General features: G+C 44.9%; 1 protein-coding gene across 16 annotated transcripts in view; it reads left to right on the top strand.

Moving 5' to 3' along the window:
• The window catches only part of SIPA1L1 (signal induced proliferation associated 1 like 1), a 408,737-nt gene extending 391,057 nt beyond the window's left edge, over window positions 1–17,680 (top strand). For 13 of the 16 annotated variants that reach the window (XM_050797315.1, XM_050797320.1, XM_050797322.1 and 10 more), the window contains 7 exons: window positions 2,065–2,304; window positions 3,077–3,242; window positions 8,460–8,706; window positions 12,264–12,410; window positions 13,889–14,003; window positions 14,897–14,981; window positions 15,671–17,680. In XM_050797315.1, coding sequence (XP_050653272.1) covers window positions 2,065–2,304; window positions 3,077–3,242; window positions 8,460–8,706; window positions 12,264–12,410; window positions 13,889–14,003; window positions 14,897–14,981; window positions 15,671–15,814 — 1,144 coding nt within the window. In that variant the 3' untranslated portion in view covers window positions 15,815–17,680. The remainder of the gene's footprint in view (window positions 1–2,064; window positions 2,305–3,076; window positions 3,243–8,459; window positions 8,707–12,263; window positions 12,411–13,888; window positions 14,004–14,896; window positions 14,982–15,670) is intronic. The other 3 variants (XM_050797326.1, XM_050797328.1, XM_050797329.1) reach the window with 1 other exon arrangement.
• Window positions 17,681–20,044: the final 2,364 nt, after the last annotated feature.

Genomic DNA, 20,044 nt, shown 5'->3' with positions numbered 1-20,044 from the left:
GAAGAGTTAGGTATTTATTCCAATTTTGGCAGCCTGGGCTTGTTTGTACTGGTTCTTCCGGAGAAGGCTTTCCATGTATTCAAATAGGACTATTGTGATCTAAGCTTGTGATCACTGTAGATGTATCAGCACCAGGGGGCGCCCTCAGTCCAGGAACGCTTTAACTCTTACCAACTCCAAGAGGCGCTGCCTTGATGGGTTTGGGCAAGATAAGGGAGAATTCTCTGGGTTGCTAAGCAATGTCTCTTCTCTCTTCCCTCTCAGAAGTAGTCTCTCTCTGTGCTGGGTTGCCTGGAGTTGGGGAAGGTGATTCAAGCACTCCCATGGCCACCACAGCTGGCACTGCACGGGGTCAGACCTGAAGATAGCACGGTATTGGGTGGCGGAACCAGCTGGGACTCAGCTTCCTCCCACTCTGGCTGAGAATTCCCCTCTGACCCAGAGCAGGTCTAAATGCTCTGTCCGTGGGAGCCAGCAGAATTCTGCTCAGTGTTGTGCTCTGCTGAGACAGGCCAGCAGTGAGTTCCGATGCAAAGTCCCACACCCTCTCCCTCCCTGATGTGCACAGATTCTCTCTCCAAGCTGCTGTGCCAGGGTGGGGGAGGGGGCGTAGGCGATGCAGGATCATCTTTACCACCCTCTTCAGTGACTCTTTCCCCTTGATATGATGTGACAAGCAGGTACTGTGATCGCTCACCTGATTTTGGATTCTTATGAAGGCGCTTTATTGTGTGGATAGTTGTTCAAGTTGGTGTTCCTGTGGAGGGACAGTTGTTAGAGGGTTCTATTCAGTTATCTTCCTCCCCAAGTCAATGTTGATACAGTATTATTAACTAAAGTCCATACTTTATTTAGGTCAGGACCATTCGTTTTTGGCAAATGAAAGTGCCATTGAGGAATGCTTTGGGACCACATACTATTAATTAAACCTCAAGTAAAAATAACTGAAAGTCTGTTGTAGCAAGAGTCAGCCATCTTTGGTTTCACCCCATGCTGGAGAATTCAGAAAGGCTCAAATAGTGTGGTCCTGTGAGACCACTGGGCAGGAAGTATGAAAATCCTACAGTTAAAGGCCTTCTACGTTTATATGAGTTTTAGTTAACTAAAACTCTCATACCTTATTTTGAAAATCCTGCCTTTTTCTGTTCTGGAATTCTTGAAACCCCTAAATTTTGGACTCTTTAGTCATGTAGACTTTAGTTTTATTATCTTTTTTATTTTTGAGATGGAGTCTCTCTCTGTCACCCAGACTGGAGTGCAGTGGTGCAATCTTGGCTCACCACAACTTCTACTTCCCAGGTTCAAGTGATTCTCCTGCCTCAGCTTCCTGAGTAGTTGGGATTACAGGCACACACCACCATGCCCAGATAATTTTTGTATTTTTTTAGAGACGGGATTTCGCCATGTTGGTCAGACTGGTCTCAAACTCATGACCTTAGATGATCCGTCTACCTCGGCCTTCCAAAGTGCTAGGATTAAGGCATAAGCCACCGCACCCAGCCCTAGTTTTGTAATCTTTAACTGATGTTTCAAATATATTGATGAGCAGGCTCCAGAGCCAATATGAATGCCAGCTGCCATGGGGAGGGAGCGCTCACTGTGCCCACTGGCCTTGGATGTGAGTCTGAAGAGCCATAGCCCTGTCAGTCTCCTCTCCCCTCCCCAGCTTGGTCCTAGAGAGCATCACCAAAATCCCTAGTTGTGAAGAAAGCAAGACAGAGGCATGGAGATGGTAGACCTCTTGCTTCTCTTTCTCCTGTCTCTTGCCACTGCCAAACTTCTGTGACAAACTTCAGTGGTGCCAGTGTGTTTGAAAGTGTCCCTGACAGTCTTAAGTATTTTTACTTTTTAAAGTGCAGACGAAGCACTAGTAGCCATCTGTCATTTTGAGAGCAGACATTTAAATTATAGTGAGAAAGCCAGGAAGGCCAGCCAGCCATCGCTGTTAATAGTTCATGAAAAATTCACTGTTGTTCAACCCAGCCATCACCCGTACCCCGGGCAACACTTTCATAGCTGACATAATGATCCTGAGATACACGTCTTTGCCCTGCTTCTCCTCAGTACCATGAGCTCCCGACACTCTGCCAGCCCAGTGGTTTTCACCAGTGCCCGAAGTTCACCTAAAGAAGAGCTTCATCCAGCCGCCCCCTCACAGCTCGCACCGTCCTTCTCCTCCTCCTCCTCCTCCTCCTCTGGTCCTAGGAGTTTTTACCCTCGCCAGGGCGCTACTAGCAAGTACCTAATTGGATGGAAAAAACCTGAAGGAACCATAAACTCCGTGGGATTTATGGACACGAGAAAGTAAGAGTTATTTTGCTTCCCTTGCTGGTGGCTTGCTTTTAACATGATGGAGAATAGAAAGCCTTGGAGTAATCTCTTAAAACAAAAGAGACCAGGCTAGGGGGTTGGGAGGAGTTGGTCTGTTGGTGGGATTATTATGTTTTTTCGTAAGTAATATTTTCTTAAATTATTTCTCTGCCTCGTTCCTTAAACAAGATGTATTGCAAAATGTTAGGATTTGAGAATCTTAGATCTCAAAAGGAGTGTGTTTGAAGGATACACTTCAGAATAATTGCCCCTCTGGTGCTAAGACCATACTAGTCCCTTTGATTATATTAATCACAGCCTTCCCATGTAGTTCTTAACTAGGCCAGTAGGCACCAGAGGGAATATTAGAAAGTGAGTGAGTACCCCTGAAAATAAAGGACTTTTTGACAAGGTAGTACAGCAAAACATTAAATGATTCATTCAATTATTTTGTTTTCATTTGTGCAAAGGTTGCATTTTGGATGTATACCTTGTGGTCTTTTAGTAAACCTGTTGCTAATTTTGGCTTAGAAAAACTAATAGCTTTCTTTAAAAGAGTGACTTATTCATCAGATTTTATTTTGTGTTTCAAATTGGTTTTATTTCTTCAGTAAGCGTTTATATGAGTAGATTCTGATATAAGCAGAAGTAATTATCTGTTTCTCCACATAATATTTCTCTATTGACTTACATTCTTTAGAACCTATCGTGCCCTTGAGCCAACCTTGTTGAGTTGGTATCTATCATCTCTTCCCTTTTTTTCCAGGCGTCATCAGAGTGATGGCAATGAAATAGCCCACACCAGGCTGCGTGCCTCAACCAGAGACCTCCGGGCATCTCCTAAGCCAACCTCCAAGTCCACCATTGAAGAAGATCTAAAGAAACTAATCGACCTTGAAAGCCCAACTCCTGAATCACAGAAGAGTTTTAAGGTACAAGACAGAGCTCAGGGTAGATGGCAATTAGAAACAAGCCAGACATGATGGGGCTGTTAACCGTAGTCACGCTTTCCAGAAAGTGTCGGTTACTGGCTGCTCTTCACTGAGTCTCACTTCCTGCTATCATCCCATTTCCCTAATAACTGGTCCACAGTGTTTGACAATGCTCTGTCCTTGCAGCCACGTCTCATTAGTCATGGTTTCTATTAACATGGTCCTACCCCTACAGCTGTTTATTCTTCTGCTGTATCCTGCTCAGAGTGCATGATTCCCTTAACATCACTTAGGCGATATGACTTCTTGGAAACTGTGCAGAGACACCTGTGGCTCCTATGGAAAGCTAGAACGTTTTCCACAAGGGTTTTACTGTCTTCTGTCCAGAGGGTCCTCCTCTTCTCAGAAATGGCCCCGTTTGCTCCTGACCCTGTCCAGCAAACCTACTGGCCATATACGGTATTCTCTTCACTCAGAGAAACTGCCTGATAGACAGTCACTCTCATCGCCACACCCCCAAAAGTAAACGTGCAGCTGCTGCTTCAGTCCAGCAATCTAAGTCTACCCACACACCTTCAGAACTTTCCCAACTCTTGACTTCATAAAGCCTTCTATTTTATCTCAGAATTCCAGACTGTAAATGTCTTCTCTAAAACCCAGTCTCTCTGCACCAAGTCCTGAATACCTGTCCAGCGTGTATGTTTGTGTGTCACCTAGACCTTTATGTGACCACGTGGAAAGGTTTGTGTACTTGTCTCAGCTTGTAGGACCTTTGGAAACTCACTTAAGGCTCTCTCCTTGTTCTATAAAGTGTGGAGTCTCACACCCCTGAGGATTGGAATAGGTGTTTATTGAGCTGGGCCTGAATTTATGTCACTCTGAGTATAGGTATTTCTGTCTGAGGTCTTCTGGGTCTCCTAGGAGAAGGGAGTGCACCCCCAGAAAGGTTATGGCTGCAAACGTTGAAGTTTTCTGTTCTCTAGGTTCTTAGGTGGATGATTTATAGTCTATTTGAAGAGACTAGAAAGCTTTAAGAAGGACCTTGAGAATTGAATTGATTGAAGTGGAAGCTAGAATATTTCCTAAACCACACACCAGCTTCATGCTGTGATCAGAGTGCAAGAGGCATGGCGGGTGGAGCAGCTGTGTGGGGCTGTCGCCCTCAGGCTTCCCCAGCACCATGTGTCTGTGTGTGTGTGTGTGTGTGTGTGTGTGTGTGTGTGTGTGCGCGCACATCTCCCCAGACAAACCAGATAAACCCCCAAACCTAAAAACTCAACATTGATAGGAACTAAATGTACCCCCAAGGACCACTCTAGAGTTTCGTCGAGAAATAAATGATTTCTTAACATGATTTATGTTAATAAATCATTGTACAGATGTAGCCACTCTTGATTTCTGTAATTTCCGTCTCATAAGCCAGCACTTAACAGTTCTGACTCATCATTCAGGGCACAAATGGTTTCCTTAGCAACCTTGCAAAAGATAGTGCTTGAAACTTCTTTCTTTATCCATCAAAACCCAAAGAGGTATATTAAAATGTTTCAGTACCAGTTTCAAAATAAAAATTATTTCAGATTTTTCTTTTGAGGTTAAAGGGAAATAAAACCTGCCCTGAGTGGAGTTTTTCTTCCAACTCCTAGCTTAACATTTTTGGCAAGGGGCAAGCTCGGAGCCTTCATTCTTTTGATTTACTTACGCAGTAGAAATAATTGAAGGCAAATGTTTGATTTTGTCCTTATTCCAGGTCTTGGCTTTTATTTCCAAAATGAATTACTTTAGCATTCCTATTTGAAACAGGAGTGTGCTTTCTTTATGTTGTGACTGTATTACTGTGAGACTCTGTGAAGAAAGTGCTTGTGCTGGCTAAACCATCACAGTGAGCAAGAACTGGGAATAGGCTCAGGTTTTCTCTCTCCAGTTTCATCTTATTTGAGCAGGTTTAGTTTCAGATGAGTTAGCTTAGCTCCCTTTGTCTTCTGAGAGTCGTCATCTGAATGATGGAGGCTCTGCTGTGTCAGTAAGGCTGGCATGCCCTTGAGAGGTCTTCCAGGCCACTCCTGGCTCAAGGCTCCAAACCACTGCCTCAGACTTCAGGATACTAGGTGTCATGGCCAGCTTTGGGCTGTGACACTCCGAAGCCACTCTTGTGCCACATTGGTTTTCCTGGATAGCCAGTGCTACCTATGAGCTTTTGTTAATATTGAGTGGCAGGGTCACTCCCAGTCTCATTTGCCAGGAGAGCAAGGACCTCAAGAACAGTGGCAGAGCTGCAGCACTCTAAGAAACCTCACTGGCAAGCAGAGATGGGATAACCTTATTTTCCCCAAGGGTGGCATACAGTCTGACAAGTGAACAGACAGTTGTTCTGTGCCAGTGCTCTCAGGTATATACCAAAGGAGGAGGCTTCATGTGGCTCCAGTATTTAGGAAAAGCTTCTTGTCAGTGCAGGTGACACATGTCACTAATAACCAGGGGCACTGAAAAGAATGAGAGAACAGGAGACTGGCATGAAGCAAAACGTCACTTCTCCAGGCCCCGTTCCTCAACTGTGAGATAGAGGACCAGAGGAGATCAGTGGTGCCCAACCAGTCTTAAAGCTCAGGAAGCCTTTTTTTTTTTTTAATCACACATGGAACCCCATTATATAGAATTCAGACAGCAGAGTTTCTCTTATGGGAGGGATGGGATGGCCTGGACTCCTGGGTCCCACTTGAACCTCTCCATAGCAGTGGTGCTATAAGGAACCTTTAGGGCCTCCTTGGAGCACAAGTTAGAACCAGCCCCCTTCTCGAATGTCCTCTGAAATCCCTTCCAGGTGTGATCCCACTTCCAGTGCCATCCCACTCCACTATGATTCTTTCCCAAGGGCTGGTAACACCGGGCAGCGCTCCTGGGCGATCCCAGGTACAACCTGCAAGGCAGGCAGGGGCTGCTCTTGGGAAGCAGATAGTTCTGTAAACCTTTAAGACTGAAGTTGAAGAGGATGGGGCGAGGGGCCATCCCAACATTCTCGGACAAGGCTGTGTTCTCCTACCTTTTAATGAATGAGCAGAACACCTTTGGGGTAGGTTGCTTCCTCTGCTTCCTGCCCTGCCTCCCTTCAGTGCAGGGTGTTTTAGCTTTTCACAGGGCACACTGCTTAAAGAAGCTCTTCAAGGTAGCTGTTCATGGCCTTGAAGCATATTAACGTTTCCCAAAGAGGCTGAAACTAGAATTGGCGGAGGATTTCACACCTGTAAAACTGTCAGGGTGGGGATACTGGAAAGGAAATCCCTTTACTAAAACCAGGGGTGCTGAAAACTATTTAGCAGCAGTTTTTCCGCACCGAAATCTGAGATCTGACCTGGCAGGCAGGAGCCTTATGTGATAGTCCTAGAACGTTGCAGGTGGAGATGTTTTTTTGGTTTTGGTTTTAATCTGGTTTTATTTTTTAAGAAAATTACAGTTAGCAAGCCATATAATGGCTCTAATGCTCACTCTTCTCCACAAAAAGAGAAGGGAAATTGTCACTTTCATTCCAAGTTCTCTCTCTCAAAGCATTTATCACAGCAATTTAGTTTCTAGACAAGTACATATGTACTTTGGATTTAATTCATCATGAATTTTTTTAAAGTGAACATAATTTTTACCCAGTTGGTCACACCTTGGATGTATTAACAATGTGTTTGATTAATAATCTTTTGGTATTTATGCAGCAGCTGTGCATACCACATTGAGGGTAGCTTGGACTTGGTTCACCCCTGGCTAGTTGAGTGGAAGCATGCTAGGCCCTGTGTATCCACTGTGTATTTCAGCCCACTAAATGGAGCATTTGCTAAATCATTCTCTGTCTGCCCCTTCAAAGTATCATGGGAAGTCCCAGGGTGGCTTTCAACCAGTGGTGACAGCCTCCTCACGTCTTTACCTGTTCTCCACATCATTTTCCCTATCGACGCAGACAGTGGCCCAAGAGGAACTGAATCAGAATGACTTTATTGTTCATGGGTCAAATGTTCTGTTGCCTTTCAGGTTGCTATTTTTAATGTGTCTGCTGTTCTCAGTGCAACGGATTCTCAGAAGCTTGCTATTTGCAGAAAAAATCTCAAGTAAAATCAGATTTGGTCACAAAGGCAAAAGATGTCAATAAGAGATACATCTGGAACTATTTGTCACGTATAAATAAATATATAGTTATTTGTTATTTATAAAGATGACTTCCCTATTCTTTCTTTATTTTTTGAGACAGAGTCTCACTCTGTTGCCCAGGCTGGAGGTCAGTGGCGCAGTCATGGCTCACAGCAACGTCCGCCTCCTGGGTTCAAGCGATTTTCCTGTCTCAGCCCCCAAGTAGCTGGGATTACAGGTGCACACCACCACGGCTGGGTAATTTTTGCATTTTTAGTAGAGATGGGGTTTCACCATGTTGGCCAGGCTGGTCTTGAACTCCTGACCTCAAGTGATCTGCCCACCTTGACCTCCCAAAGTGCTAGGATTACAGGCATGAGCCACCATGCCCAGCCTACCCTATTCTTATTTCATGAATAGAAATGCATCTTCAAAAAATAAACTTTCTCCAAAACTCATGAAATGTATCTACCTTGATAGATTCAGTTGGTATAAGTTAGTAATCAAGAGCTACCTGCTATGTGAGTTTAAATATTTTGATGATCAAATACCCTTGTTGCCCAGCAAGCATGTTATCATCTGACAAGCTTATCAGGACACCCTCCTAGCACTGTGGCTCTCTGTTCCCCCAGGGGCCATAACACCATTTCTTCGTGCCACTGACACCCGCCATTGTGCTCAGTCCAGCGTTTTGTTTAATCCCTGTGGTAATCCCGAGAGGTTTTGTGCTCCCATTGTACAAACGAGGAATTAGGCTCAGAGAGATTGTATGATTTGGTGAGAGACACAGGATTTAAATAAAAGTCACATTTGTCTGATCCTAAAGTCTTGTTTTTAACCACACACGATCTTGATAAATCCACTTAATCACATACCTGAATCACGTAGGGAGCACCGATAGGCTGCAGGCAGCGTGCCAGACTAAGCAATAATGACCAGGAACTCTTGGGTTAGCTCCTTGAGGATGTAGAAATAGACAGTGGGCCCTGAAGCTTCCTTGCTGGGGGTGTATCTGAACCAGTAACTTGGTTATCCCACCCTCCCCCAACCTTGGTCTCAGGGATCTGAACCAGAAAATTGACTTTCTTTTGTCTCGATCCTGTTTTTCAGCTCCACGCACTCTCCTCTCCTCAGTCTCCTTTCCCCAGCACCCCCACCTCACGGCGGGCCTTGCACAGAACACTGTCGGACGAGAGCATTTACAGTAGCCAGAGGGAGCACTTTTTCACCTCCAGGGCATCACTTCTGGACCAAGCCCTGCCCAACGATGTCCTCTTCAGTAGCACGTACCCTTCTCTCCCCAAGTCACTCCCATTGAGGAGGCCTTCTTACACCTTAGGAATGAAATCGCTGCATGGTAAGTGGTCTTTCAGCTGCAGCCTGGACAGCCCTGTTGATGATGGTCAGTGTTCCCAGACGTGGCTGCCACTCGGTGTGCTCAGAGAGGGGTCCTGTATCCATGCTCAGATGGTCTCAGCTCACCCGCCCCTTCGTCATTTGCCCTCTCTCTCCTGTAATCCCAGACCACCACAGTCACCCAGGATGCTTGCTAGAAGTAACAGATTCCCACACTGGACCCAAGACCTCCTGAATTTGAATCTCCAAAAGCGTAGTCTGGGAATTGGTATTCTTAGCAACCATGCCAGCTGCTGTTTTGATTGAGCAAATTTGGCTAGCACTAGATTAGTTATTTCTTAGAGAGTTGTATCCACTGCTTCCTATAGCCACCGTAAGAACCCAGACTTGCCATTGCTCTCAGTCTTTCCCAGGCTGTAAGGAAATTGCCTGTGGTGTCAACCACTCATTTGTTGACTCATTGATTTATTCATGCAGTGAGCAGGCAAGCATTATGTAAGGAAAAGGCCTGTGGATAATGGGTACCTCCATGTTCTTGCACCTGGTCCACATATGCCTTGTTTGCTTTGTGACCCAGCTAGATCCCAGTTTTATTAAGGGCCATGTTCTGGGACTCAGGATTTAAAATTTAGTTTTTCCCTTTTTCCTGTCTCTGTCCACCCCATTCCAGGGCTCTACACCTCCCCTCATAGCTGTGGCCCAGCACAGCAGATGCCTGTCATGGAACCAGTGTTCCTGATCATTTACCAGATGCACTGCTCTCACCCTTCCTCCCTTCTGTCCTTTTTCCTTCTGCGAACTCTGCTGCAGCTTTTATATCTCTGGTGTCCATTCATACCCACGTTTCTTTTCCTTCTGCTGCTTCTCTGGAACAGTAATTTCTTTACATCTCTTGCTTTTGCTGCCTTATTTTTGAGCTCTCAGCCCACGCTCATGAATGTTCCTCCATGTCTCCGTCCTACTCACTGCTCAGCAGCACAGGCCCACCCACCCTGCTCGCCCCGGCAGGCATCACACAAGGCTCATGCCAGCTTCCCCTGCTTCCTCCCCCATCCACCTGCAGCTTATATCTGGGTTCTCTTTGCTCCAGGAAGTCACCTCCAATGAACCAAGGTTGGCACATGAAATGACCACTTTTTATCATCAGACTCCAGAATAAGCCTTGTGGTAGTGACCTCCTGTCCCTAACCTTTTTCTCTCCTTCTCTCCCTACATCAGGGTCAGTCTTCCCTGAATTCCATTATTCCTGCCTTACTTTGATTGCTCTCTTATTTCCCTGTACTTCTAATTTTGCCTTTGCAGTGTAAAGGTGTAACCCCTTCGTGAAGTCTTCTCTGCATGTGTCATGTCAGAGTAGGCCCTGAGTCGTAGAAGCCTACATTCCAAAAGAGCAGCCCAGAAATCTGCCTCCCACACATGGTCATTGTCCAGACGAGGAGTCCTGGGACTAAAGGGCCCATGTGAGTCCACAGTGGAAGGGAAGGAACAGGCAGCCCTCTCTGAGGCCCTTCCCATCAGCTTTTCTTGTTTTCCTGAATAAGATAGCAGGTGCAGTGATTTCACATCCTAACCAAGCAGTCCTCATTGGGCTGATCCCTCAGCCCTACCTTGCTTGGTGACTTCCACTGAAATGTGTTTGGGGAATGAGGAAGGGTGACTTCTTTCATCCCCCACATGGAAAGTCGGGCCCCAGAGATAAAAGGGCAGAAGGGTTGTGAGTTACAGAATTATCTGTTCCTCCTACTTACCCTTGGTGGGAGCACATTTAAGTAGAACTTAACGTTTACTATCTTGCAGTATTTGTTAACTTCCATTTACTCATAATTTTGCTAATTTTAAGCACAGTAATAACCAGCAGCTGTACTTCAGAGAAGTTCTTTTTGTAATTTGAAAGGGAAAACAAAGCACTTAATACACTGGCTTACCGGGCTGTCATAATACATGAAACTCTTTTTTTTTTTTTTTTTTTTTGAGACGGAGTCTCGCGTTGTCGCCCAGGCTGGAGTGCAGTGGCCGGATCTCAGCTCACTGCAAGCTCCGCCTCCCGGGTTTACGCCATTCTCCTGCCTCAGCCTCCCGAGTAGCTGGGACTACAGGCGCCCGCCACCTCGCCCGGCTAATACATGAAACTCTTTAACTCCTGGGAAACAGATCTTTCTGGAGTCACTTAAGTATTCTAGCTGAGCATTTAGCTTAACTTTGTGTTTGCATGGACCTGAGTGTTGCAGTCACCTTCCAAGGGTGCTCCTTCTCGTGGAGTGGTTTGCTCTGCCCTCGCTTCCACCCAGCTTCTGCCTACTGAGCACATTTTTATGTCATGAGCAACATTTTCCCTGGACCCCAACAGCCACCCTTCCTGTTATCTGCCTGCATTAACCGGAGCAGTAGGAGCTGCCTTCAGTGTTCAGGGTGGCTCACTCTGCCCAGTCCTCCCTGCCCCAGGCTAAGCAGAGCTTAGTTGTTAATATGTCAGTTTGTTGTTACAGTGGTTTAATATTTATATTCAATAAATTGTCCCCTTAGGAAGAGCTTGGGATGTTAGACTGCTGCAACCCAAAATTGATCCAAAGAATAGCTCATGTGATGACTGCATCTTTGGGAAGAATAATACCAGTTCCACCCCTAAAATCACCTTCCTGTCTTAGCTCTGTCTGAGTAACCCAGCACACTCACATCCCTTGATTTGCCCCTCACACCCCCTTGGACACCTTTGACCATGGAACCCAGTGGGCTGCCCCTGAATAGCAGACAGGGCAGGCATGGGCCTTCTGTCCCTTACCACTCCCAGGCCAGATAAAAACAAACCCTATTAAACTGGGTGCAGTGGCTCACGCCTGTAATCCTAGCACTTTGGGAGGCTGAGGCAGGTGGATCACGACGAGGTCAGGAATTCAAGACCAGCCTAGCCAACATAGTGAAACCCCATCTCTACTAAAAATACAAAAATTAGCTGGGCATGGTGGTACATACCTTTAGTCCTAGCTACTTGGGAGGCTGAGGCAAGAGAATTGCTTGAACCTGGGAGGCGGAGGTTGCAATGAGCCGAGATTGTGCCACTGCACTCCAGACTGGGCTACAGAGTGAGACTCTGTCTCAAAAAATAAAAAAATTTTTAAAAATAAGCCCTATTGTCCCCTCTAATAGGAAGAAACATCCCTGGTCTGGCTGTAAAATCCAGCTCTCTGTTGAAGTAGGCCTCTTCTTCCCGGCCCAAATCCCTTGGCTCTGCGGGAAAGGAGGTGCTAGTGCTGGCCGGGCCCTGCTGTGGACAGACAGCTCTCACAAAAGCAGACTTAGTGCCTCAGTGCAAAACTAACTTGGCCATGACTCACTGCTGGAAGGGAGAGAATGGGAGGTTGTAAAAAAATGAAGACAGACTAGAGGAAGCCCATTCCTATTTCAAGTCAGCTTTAGAATAGCCACTAACAGTCTGCTAACCTGGACATTGATAACAGTCACAAATGGCTTACAATCTGTTGTGGTAACTGGAAACAGGTAAGTTTTGAGTGGCTCTCCCACAGGCACAAGAAGCATCTTATTCCTCCTCCTTTCCTGCAGGAGAGTTCTCGGCCTCCGACAGCTCCCTCACTGACATCCAGGAGACCCGCAGGCAGCCTATGCCCGACCCTGGCCTGATGCCCCTGCCTGACACTGCTGCGGACTTGGATTGGTCCAACCTGGTAGATGCTGCCAAAGCCTACGAGGGTGAGTCCACTGAATCCACACAGGACAGCCCAGGATCCTGCAGGGCTACCCTGCAGGGTGCCGGCGGAGTGAGCAGTCTCCGTCCACTCTACTTCTCTGGACACACAACATATGTGCCTCACCAGATGAGCTACCAGTTACTGAGCACTCAGTAGGGACCAGACCCTAAGCTGGACACTTAAGCACGTTTTATGTAATCAGATGCCACCTGGTGTTTCCTCCACAGGATTCATAACATGAATGCCTCACCTCCTCTGTATATGGGAAGGGCAGTGGGGAGAGGAATCCCAGCTGTCCCTTGACTGAAAAGAACACGTATCCAGAGAGGATCTTTCATCACGTCGCAAAGATGTTGTTGCTAAGTGTCACAGTGCTTGCCCTGCTTGGCCACGTGCCTGTCCTGACAAATGTGGGGCATCTCCCTTGCCGTTCTCCCTCGTCTCCGTGTGCAGTAGCACGTTGTCTGTCTGCATTGTCTCCTTGCCAGCCTGCTGGCCGTGTGCTCACTTTAGGCTGGCAGTTCTTAAATGCAGGTCCTCAGACTGGTACTGATCTTGTCTGCTGTAATGAAAACAGAAAAAGTAGTGCAGTATGTGTGTGTAGACATAAGATTGTCAGCTGGGTTTTTTGTTTTGTTTTTTGAATGAAGACTGACTTTTTTCTACATTTAAAGATCTTTCTAAAATGTATACTTCTTATTCTTTACAAAATTATAGCAGGTGATTTTTTTTTTTCTGTTTTTGTTGTTGTTGTTGCTCTTAATTAGGAGAATTGAAAATTGCTATTTAGTCAAGTTTGAATTTTGGGGGGAAATTTACTAGGCCACAGAACCTGTAAGTCGGGCAACCATGGAGTGGTCAGCAGCGGATGCTTTTACCTTCATGCTGTTTATCTAGCAGATGGAAATACCTAGTTCTAACTTGATTTTTCAGTTTGTTGGTTAATCTCCTTCATATACAAATGGTAGAAGTTTTGGGTTTTAATAGGAGATTATTTTAAATTTGATTTAGTTTTCTTGGCTTAAATTTTAACTTGGTATGTTTTGGAACACAGCTGGTATGGATTTATGTTAAAGCCAACCAGAGTGTCCAGGAATCTTGTGGAAGACATACTTCAAGAAGTTTTAAGTATAATGCTAGCTCTCGAATGCATTTATTTCATTGCTGAGTGGAAAGCCTTGGTCTGGAAATTTGGCACAAGGACTGTTTCCAGAGAAACATTTCATAGAATGCTACTGTGATGAGGGGGGACTAGAAATTGACTCACAAATGTTTTTTAAAGGGAAATTACAATGATACAATCCTCTTACAGCTAAAACAGTCATATTTTTCCCTGTGAGAGCTGGGAAATAAGATTTCCAGTGCATCCTGCACTGGAAATACTAGACATGACTGTCAACTAGACCACTTGTTGACTTTGATAGATAGGGCCCAGGGTGTGGTTCCAAAATACTCAATGGTTTCTTCTCTCCTTTCCAGTCCAGAGAGCCTCGTTTTTTGCTGCTAGTGATGAAAACCATCGCCCCTTGAGTGCTGCATCCAACAGTGATCAGCTGGAGGACCAGGCTCTGGCCCAGATGAAGCCTTTCAGCAGGTTGGTCCCCGTGCGAGGGCAGCACTCTGTACCTTGTGTCACACCTGCCAGTGACTGCAGCTGTGGGGAGAAGAGATGGAAGCCACACGGAATAGCTGAGTGAAGCTCATCACCGCGGGGCCACTTTACATTTTAGTCAGAACACTTTGTAACTAAATACAATAGATATAATTAAACTATTCTTGATGACTTATATGGCCATAATGACAAATATTCATTATTATTTAATGCCATAATACATTTATGCCCTCAGGACCGGTTGGGTCAGGTAGGAGAGAGAATTTGCTCTAAGTATCCCCGCTGTCTGGGCTGTGTAGTCCTGCAGTCTGGGTTTTCAGTATCTTCCACAGTGTTGCTGATGGTCATGCTTATACATGCGCTTGCTGAGTCCTAGTGGTTTGAGATGTAGGCATGATGCCTTAGCTGCAATTGCATGAGTAGCTAAGACCACACACTTGGGGACCAGAGACAACCTGCCTATCACATCAGCTCCCCAGCTTCCTTCCCACACACAGGGGAGCAACTCCTCTTTCAAAGCCCACTAGAGATCCCAGAGCCTCCCTGGGAATCATTTTACTGTTTGACAAGTATGTCTGCCAGAAAGTACCTCTTGTGCTGCCAGAGAGACCATTTTCACTATTGCGCTTCATTCTTTAGTCGTGAAGATGCAGCATCTTTAACAAAGGAAGCTATTGATTTCCTGCAGTTCAAGCTTGTATCACCTTTTTTTAAGATTACCATTTTATTTTGTAAAGTAAAAATACTCATTGGGTCGCCATACCGAGTAATTTGACATTGAAAACCATTTTATAAATACAGCCTCCTCAGATTAAAAAAACAAATCCCAGCCATGGAGGCCCCTGCCAACATGGTCTTTTGTTTCTTGTTCCCAGCAGTAAAGATTCCTCTCCCACTCTGGCTTCTAAAGTGGACCAGCTGGAAGGTATGCTGAAGATGCTTCGGGAAGATTTGAAGAAGGTAAACACGTATTCTCAAAGCAAATTGCCCAGTCTGTGCAAACTGCCCTTGAACCTTGAGAGCCCTTTTTAAGTAGCGTAGTGAAATAAGATGTGGGTGTCTTCCTGGTGCCTGCACGTGTTTGGGGCTGCAGGGATCTCAGTTGCCACCGGAACACACAGTGCAAGGAGGTGTTTGGCGTCAGGCGTACAGAAAAACTGTTCACTAATTTGTGAAAAACTTTGAACCCCAGCCAGCCCCATCTGGGTCCTCTCCCGGCCTCCCCACTCCTTGTGTAATGTGTCGGTAGCCCAGACTCCCATGTAGTTGGTGTTATTGGGGCTTTTGCACCAAAAGAACTGAATGTTTTGTTTTTGGGGTGGCCTTGACTATACCAAGACATCAACCACCAAAACAATTGTCTACAATTTAAGACAATCCTGACTAACAAGGACGTTAAAATACACATTAATGTACTTACATTCCAGCATTACTTACAGCTAATCCTGCGAGGTTGAATCTCTCTAGAAGCCCTGTTCCCTGAGCTGAGAGTGTCTTAGCACCTGCTACCAGGCTGTTTAGACAGGTGTTTGGAGGAACAAAAAACAGAAATGGGCAAAAGATCAAAACAGGTCCATAGCTACTTCTCAGAAGAGCTGGGCAAGGTGGGGCCACACCTCTTAGCTTTTCTACTTCACTCTACCTCCCAGGAAAAAGAAGACAAAGCCCACCTTCAGGCGGAGGTGCAGCACCTGCGAGAGGACAACCTGAGGCTACAGGAGGAGTCCCAGAACGCCTCGGACAAGCTGAAGAAGTTCACGGAATGGGTCTTCAACACCATAGACATGAGCTAGGGAAGGCTGAGGGGGACAGGAGAAGGGCCCGGACACTCCCTCCAGTGAGTGTCCTGCAGCCCTTTTCCTTCCATAGAAAGCATCCTCAGAGCACCTTCCCTGGCTTCCTACTCTGCCCCTTTTCGGGGAGTGCACAACACAATAGTTGCAGATCAACAATCATCACCTGCCTTTTGTAGAAAAGAAAAACAAAAAAAGTAAATAAAAATTTTAAACAGTAAAAGTTTAACTGCTAAAATGTGAATGTCTTTATTTTTTTGCACAATATCTTTATCTGTTATGTATTTAAGAAGAAACTGGGCCTTGGACCAGGGCACCCCCTGGCCCATCTGCCTCTATTCCCATCAGCTTTCTTATCAACTTCAGGTAACCCAAGCTTTCCCTTGTTATTCTAACAAATGTCATTATTCCTAGAAAAAGAATGTTTTTATAACTTGTTTGGGGAGTAGAGAGGGATATTTCCTTACCTTCTTCCCTAAAATGCCTGGAGAGGGAGTTGCTTTGAGAAAATGCCTACCTCCCTTGAATGACTCGTGCATGAGCTAGTGCTGTGTGTACCTGTCCTCCAGAGATCAGCAGGACCAGGGTTATTTAACAGCAAGTCAGTAAACCAGAGCACCTCTGACAGTGCTTGCAGGCCACACCCCTTCTCAGTCCTGCATTGTGAGGTCATTTCCTGCTTCTCCCTTTCCCCAGGAAGATGGTCCCACTTGTGCTGCAGGACTCTTTTTTGTTTGGCTTAATTGAGCCCCACTAAATTGGAATCAACCTATCTTACAGCTTCCTGGCTCCAAACAGTAATTGATTTCAGAATGCCCCCAAACTAAAACCTTATTATCTGTATGCATTTTGAATGCATTTTGGTCAAAAGTATACGTCGTTTTAAAAAATGTGGCACAATTGGTTTTTCTAGCTTGCTCAAAATGACCATATCTCTAAATTAATCTTTCTCTCCAGAGCAAGACTTCACCAGTATTTGTAACTAGGAAAAGCTAACAGTGAATGTTTGTGAATTTTAATCCTTGATTGTTAGAAGCAATGATTGTGATAGTAGAATGGGCTTTTGAAATCTGCATGTCCCAGTGTGAAATTTCAGCACGGTATTTTCTGCATCCTTTCATGGCCATCCAAAGGATTCCGCTGCAGAAATTATTGATGTGCTATCTTTCCTGTCTTGTGACGCAGGCTGCTTCGGGCCCCTGGGTCACTCTTCCAAGGCCCTCGCTGCTGTAGAGCACAGAGACATGGGGCTGGCCAGTGTCGACTGACCTGAGGAGACCCCTTTGTTTGTTGCCTTTGTAACTGTCACTAAACCGACCCCTCTGCCCTTTCAGTGGCAACTCTGGTCTAAGGGAACATTCAGCACTCTAGCGGCATCTGATTGGAAGTTCCCTCCCCCAGGGAATCTCAATTCCTTCCTCTCTCCATCCCAGAAAGAAACAGGATGGATTTTCCTCTCTTCTCCCCGCTACCTTCACTACCAGATTTTTATGCTACAGTTTCATTCTTGATTGTGATTTCTCCATGGGATTTTTTTTTTCTGGTGACATTTCTATCATGGAAATAGGAAGATTTCGGAGTGCTTTGTAAAGATTTCAATCGTCTGTCTCTTTCTCTCTTTGACTTGTATGAAGGAGATTGTACATTGCCTGATACCTCTTTGTAAATGAGAAATATTGCTAACATCCAAGCATTCTGAAGTCTTGCTTATCCTTCTGAGTTTAGTTCTCATTTCATTTTACATTTTGTTTGGGGACTTGGGGCAAGCTATTTATTAGAGTTTTGCAACAGAGTTCTTGTTTGAAGCCTCTAAAGACTACTTGTAAAATTCAAAGAATAAAATTCATTTTAAACGCTCTTTTAAAACGCTTTGGTATTATTGCTTGAGGTTTGCTTACTTGAAAGACCACCCAATAACTCACTGACCCTCCTTGCATCCGAATTTTTTCATCAAGCTTTATTAACACTAATGATGATTCTTGAAAATTTCTGTCCTTTTTAGAATGTTAATAAACTTTTTTACTCTGTCCACATGTCGATAGATAATTACTATTTTGCCTTCTCTGCTTATGATTTGATATTTGCAGAGCACTTCATAATTAGCTTCCTCTTCATTATCCACCCGTGGATTTTTCATAACATTGTTATTCTCTGAGACCAGCACATTTTTGGGCTGCATCTCCTAGCTCTCAATGTCAGATGTTGTGTGCCCAGGGAATACAAATGCCTGTTAATATTAGGCTGTGCAAAATATAATTAGAAAAGTTAATCTACTGAAAAAAAAAAAACAGTGCATTCCAAAGTCAAACTGAACCAATTTTTTTTTAATCCACCATGTCACTGTTCCTCTCCAGCGGTGCAGCTAATTGAGTGCTGGCAGTAGAGTTTATTGCTTGTATTTGGTTCAATAGTTCTACAGATTCTAGAGTTCTTGGACTAGCATAAGACTGGATGCTACAAAATATTCCGATTAACAAGCTCAAAAGGTCTGTTTAGACCATGATTCATACATGGTTTGCAGGGCTTATATGTTAATTCTGTAGGGCTTGGCACATGGGTTGGGAGCTCCTGGGAGAAGGTGCTGTTGGGCCTGCATTGATGGAAGATCTTCATCCATGAGCTGACTGGGAAAGCCAGTTGCTTGCACTCCAGATCTGGTGCTGGTGATAAGCTGGGTTGGGTTACTAACTCCTTAGGTGGGGATAAGAACGACAGTCCAGGGGCAAAGAAAATGGGCCCAGCAAACTTACACTGTTTGCCTCTAGTTAAATGTAAGATGATGATCTGAATCCAGATTTCAGTCTCGTTGTGCAATGTTTGAGCAACTGTGAAGTGCTGTTTCCCCAGAATAAACAGTGGATATTAAAGTGCAAGATGGCACACGTTGGTGTGTGAGGGCTGGCCGGGTGTGAGGGCTCACACCTGTAATCCTGACACTTGGGGAGGCCAAGTCAGGAGGATTACCTGGGCCCAAGAGTTTAAGACTAGCCTGGGCAACATAGTGAGACCTCATCTCTGCAAAAAATAAAATTAGCTGTGCATGGTGGCACATGCCTGTAGTTCCAGCTACCTGAGGTGGGAGAATAGATTGAGCCCAGGAGGTCGAGGCTGCAGCGAGCTGGGATTGCCCTACTGCACTCCAGCATGGGCGACAGAGACCCTGTCTCAAAAAAAGAAAAAAAAAAAAAAAAACGACTTGGATAATGTTAAATATGACCTGTGTCCTGTGTGATTTTAAAAGAATAAAGATGTCGCAGTAATGTTGGATACTTTTTCTATGTATGAATTTTGTCACTAATGACCCATTGGCATCATCTTTTGAGAAAAAGACATTTAACTTCGACTGGGACTTAAATCCCATCCATTACTTACCATCTGCGTTCTTAGGAAAATTACCTAATCTCTGAGCATGGTTTCCTCATCTGGTAAAGTAGTTACAGCCTCATGTTTTCAGAATTAAACAGAACCAGACATGTAAAGGCAGTGACTGGCAAATCGTACACACTCAATGAACATCGAGTGGCTTCCTTTGTCCTACATCTCTGATATGTTCATGCTTTTATGTTGTTTTTCCAGAACAGAGTCCTGATGTATTAATAGCAGAGTTTTTTAAATCCTTAGCAGTGAGTCCATACCCCTACTCCCCGACTCCCCGACAAGCACCAGGTCATGTCTTTCCTTAAGTAGAATTGCTTAAGGGACGGAAGAGTCAGAATGAGCTCGTCCACTTTGCTTCATATTGGTCGGTGCTTTTAACCCTTCGCTATAAACTTTAGAACAGCGACTCAAACTTGAGCTTGCATCCGAATCACCTGGAGAGTTTGTCAAAACACAGGTCATGTGACTGCACCCCCAGGATCTGTAATTGTGCAGGTATTAAGTAGAAAATACTTAAATTTTCTGCAAGTTCCCAGGTTATTCTTTAGAAGAATATGGTTAACAAGAGAATAGCCATAGGAGCCAGCATTAAAAGAAATAGAAACTAAGGTGTGAGGCACTTACTGTGTCCAGATAACTGAGTATTATCTTGACAAGTTAACCGTCCGCAGACTACGTTGCAGGGGGAAACACACTTAAATTGTAACTCGAAAATTCAGTTAGATAAAAGAACTTTATTTTCCTTTTTAACTAAAATGGTGATTCAGAGCTCCCTGTGCATGAAACTTGACTATTTTAAGTTCGTGTGTTACCTAGATGGAGCTGGAATTCCTTTACCACCATTAACTATAT

The sequence above is a fragment of the Macaca thibetana genome, chromosome 7 (genome assembly GCF_024542745.1).
Source record: "Macaca thibetana thibetana isolate TM-01 chromosome 7, ASM2454274v1, whole genome shotgun sequence".
Taxonomy (NCBI): Eukaryota; Metazoa; Chordata; class Mammalia; order Primates; family Cercopithecidae; genus Macaca; species Macaca thibetana.
Note: the sequence above shows the minus strand (reverse complement) of the source record. Positions and strands in the feature narration are given on the sequence as shown.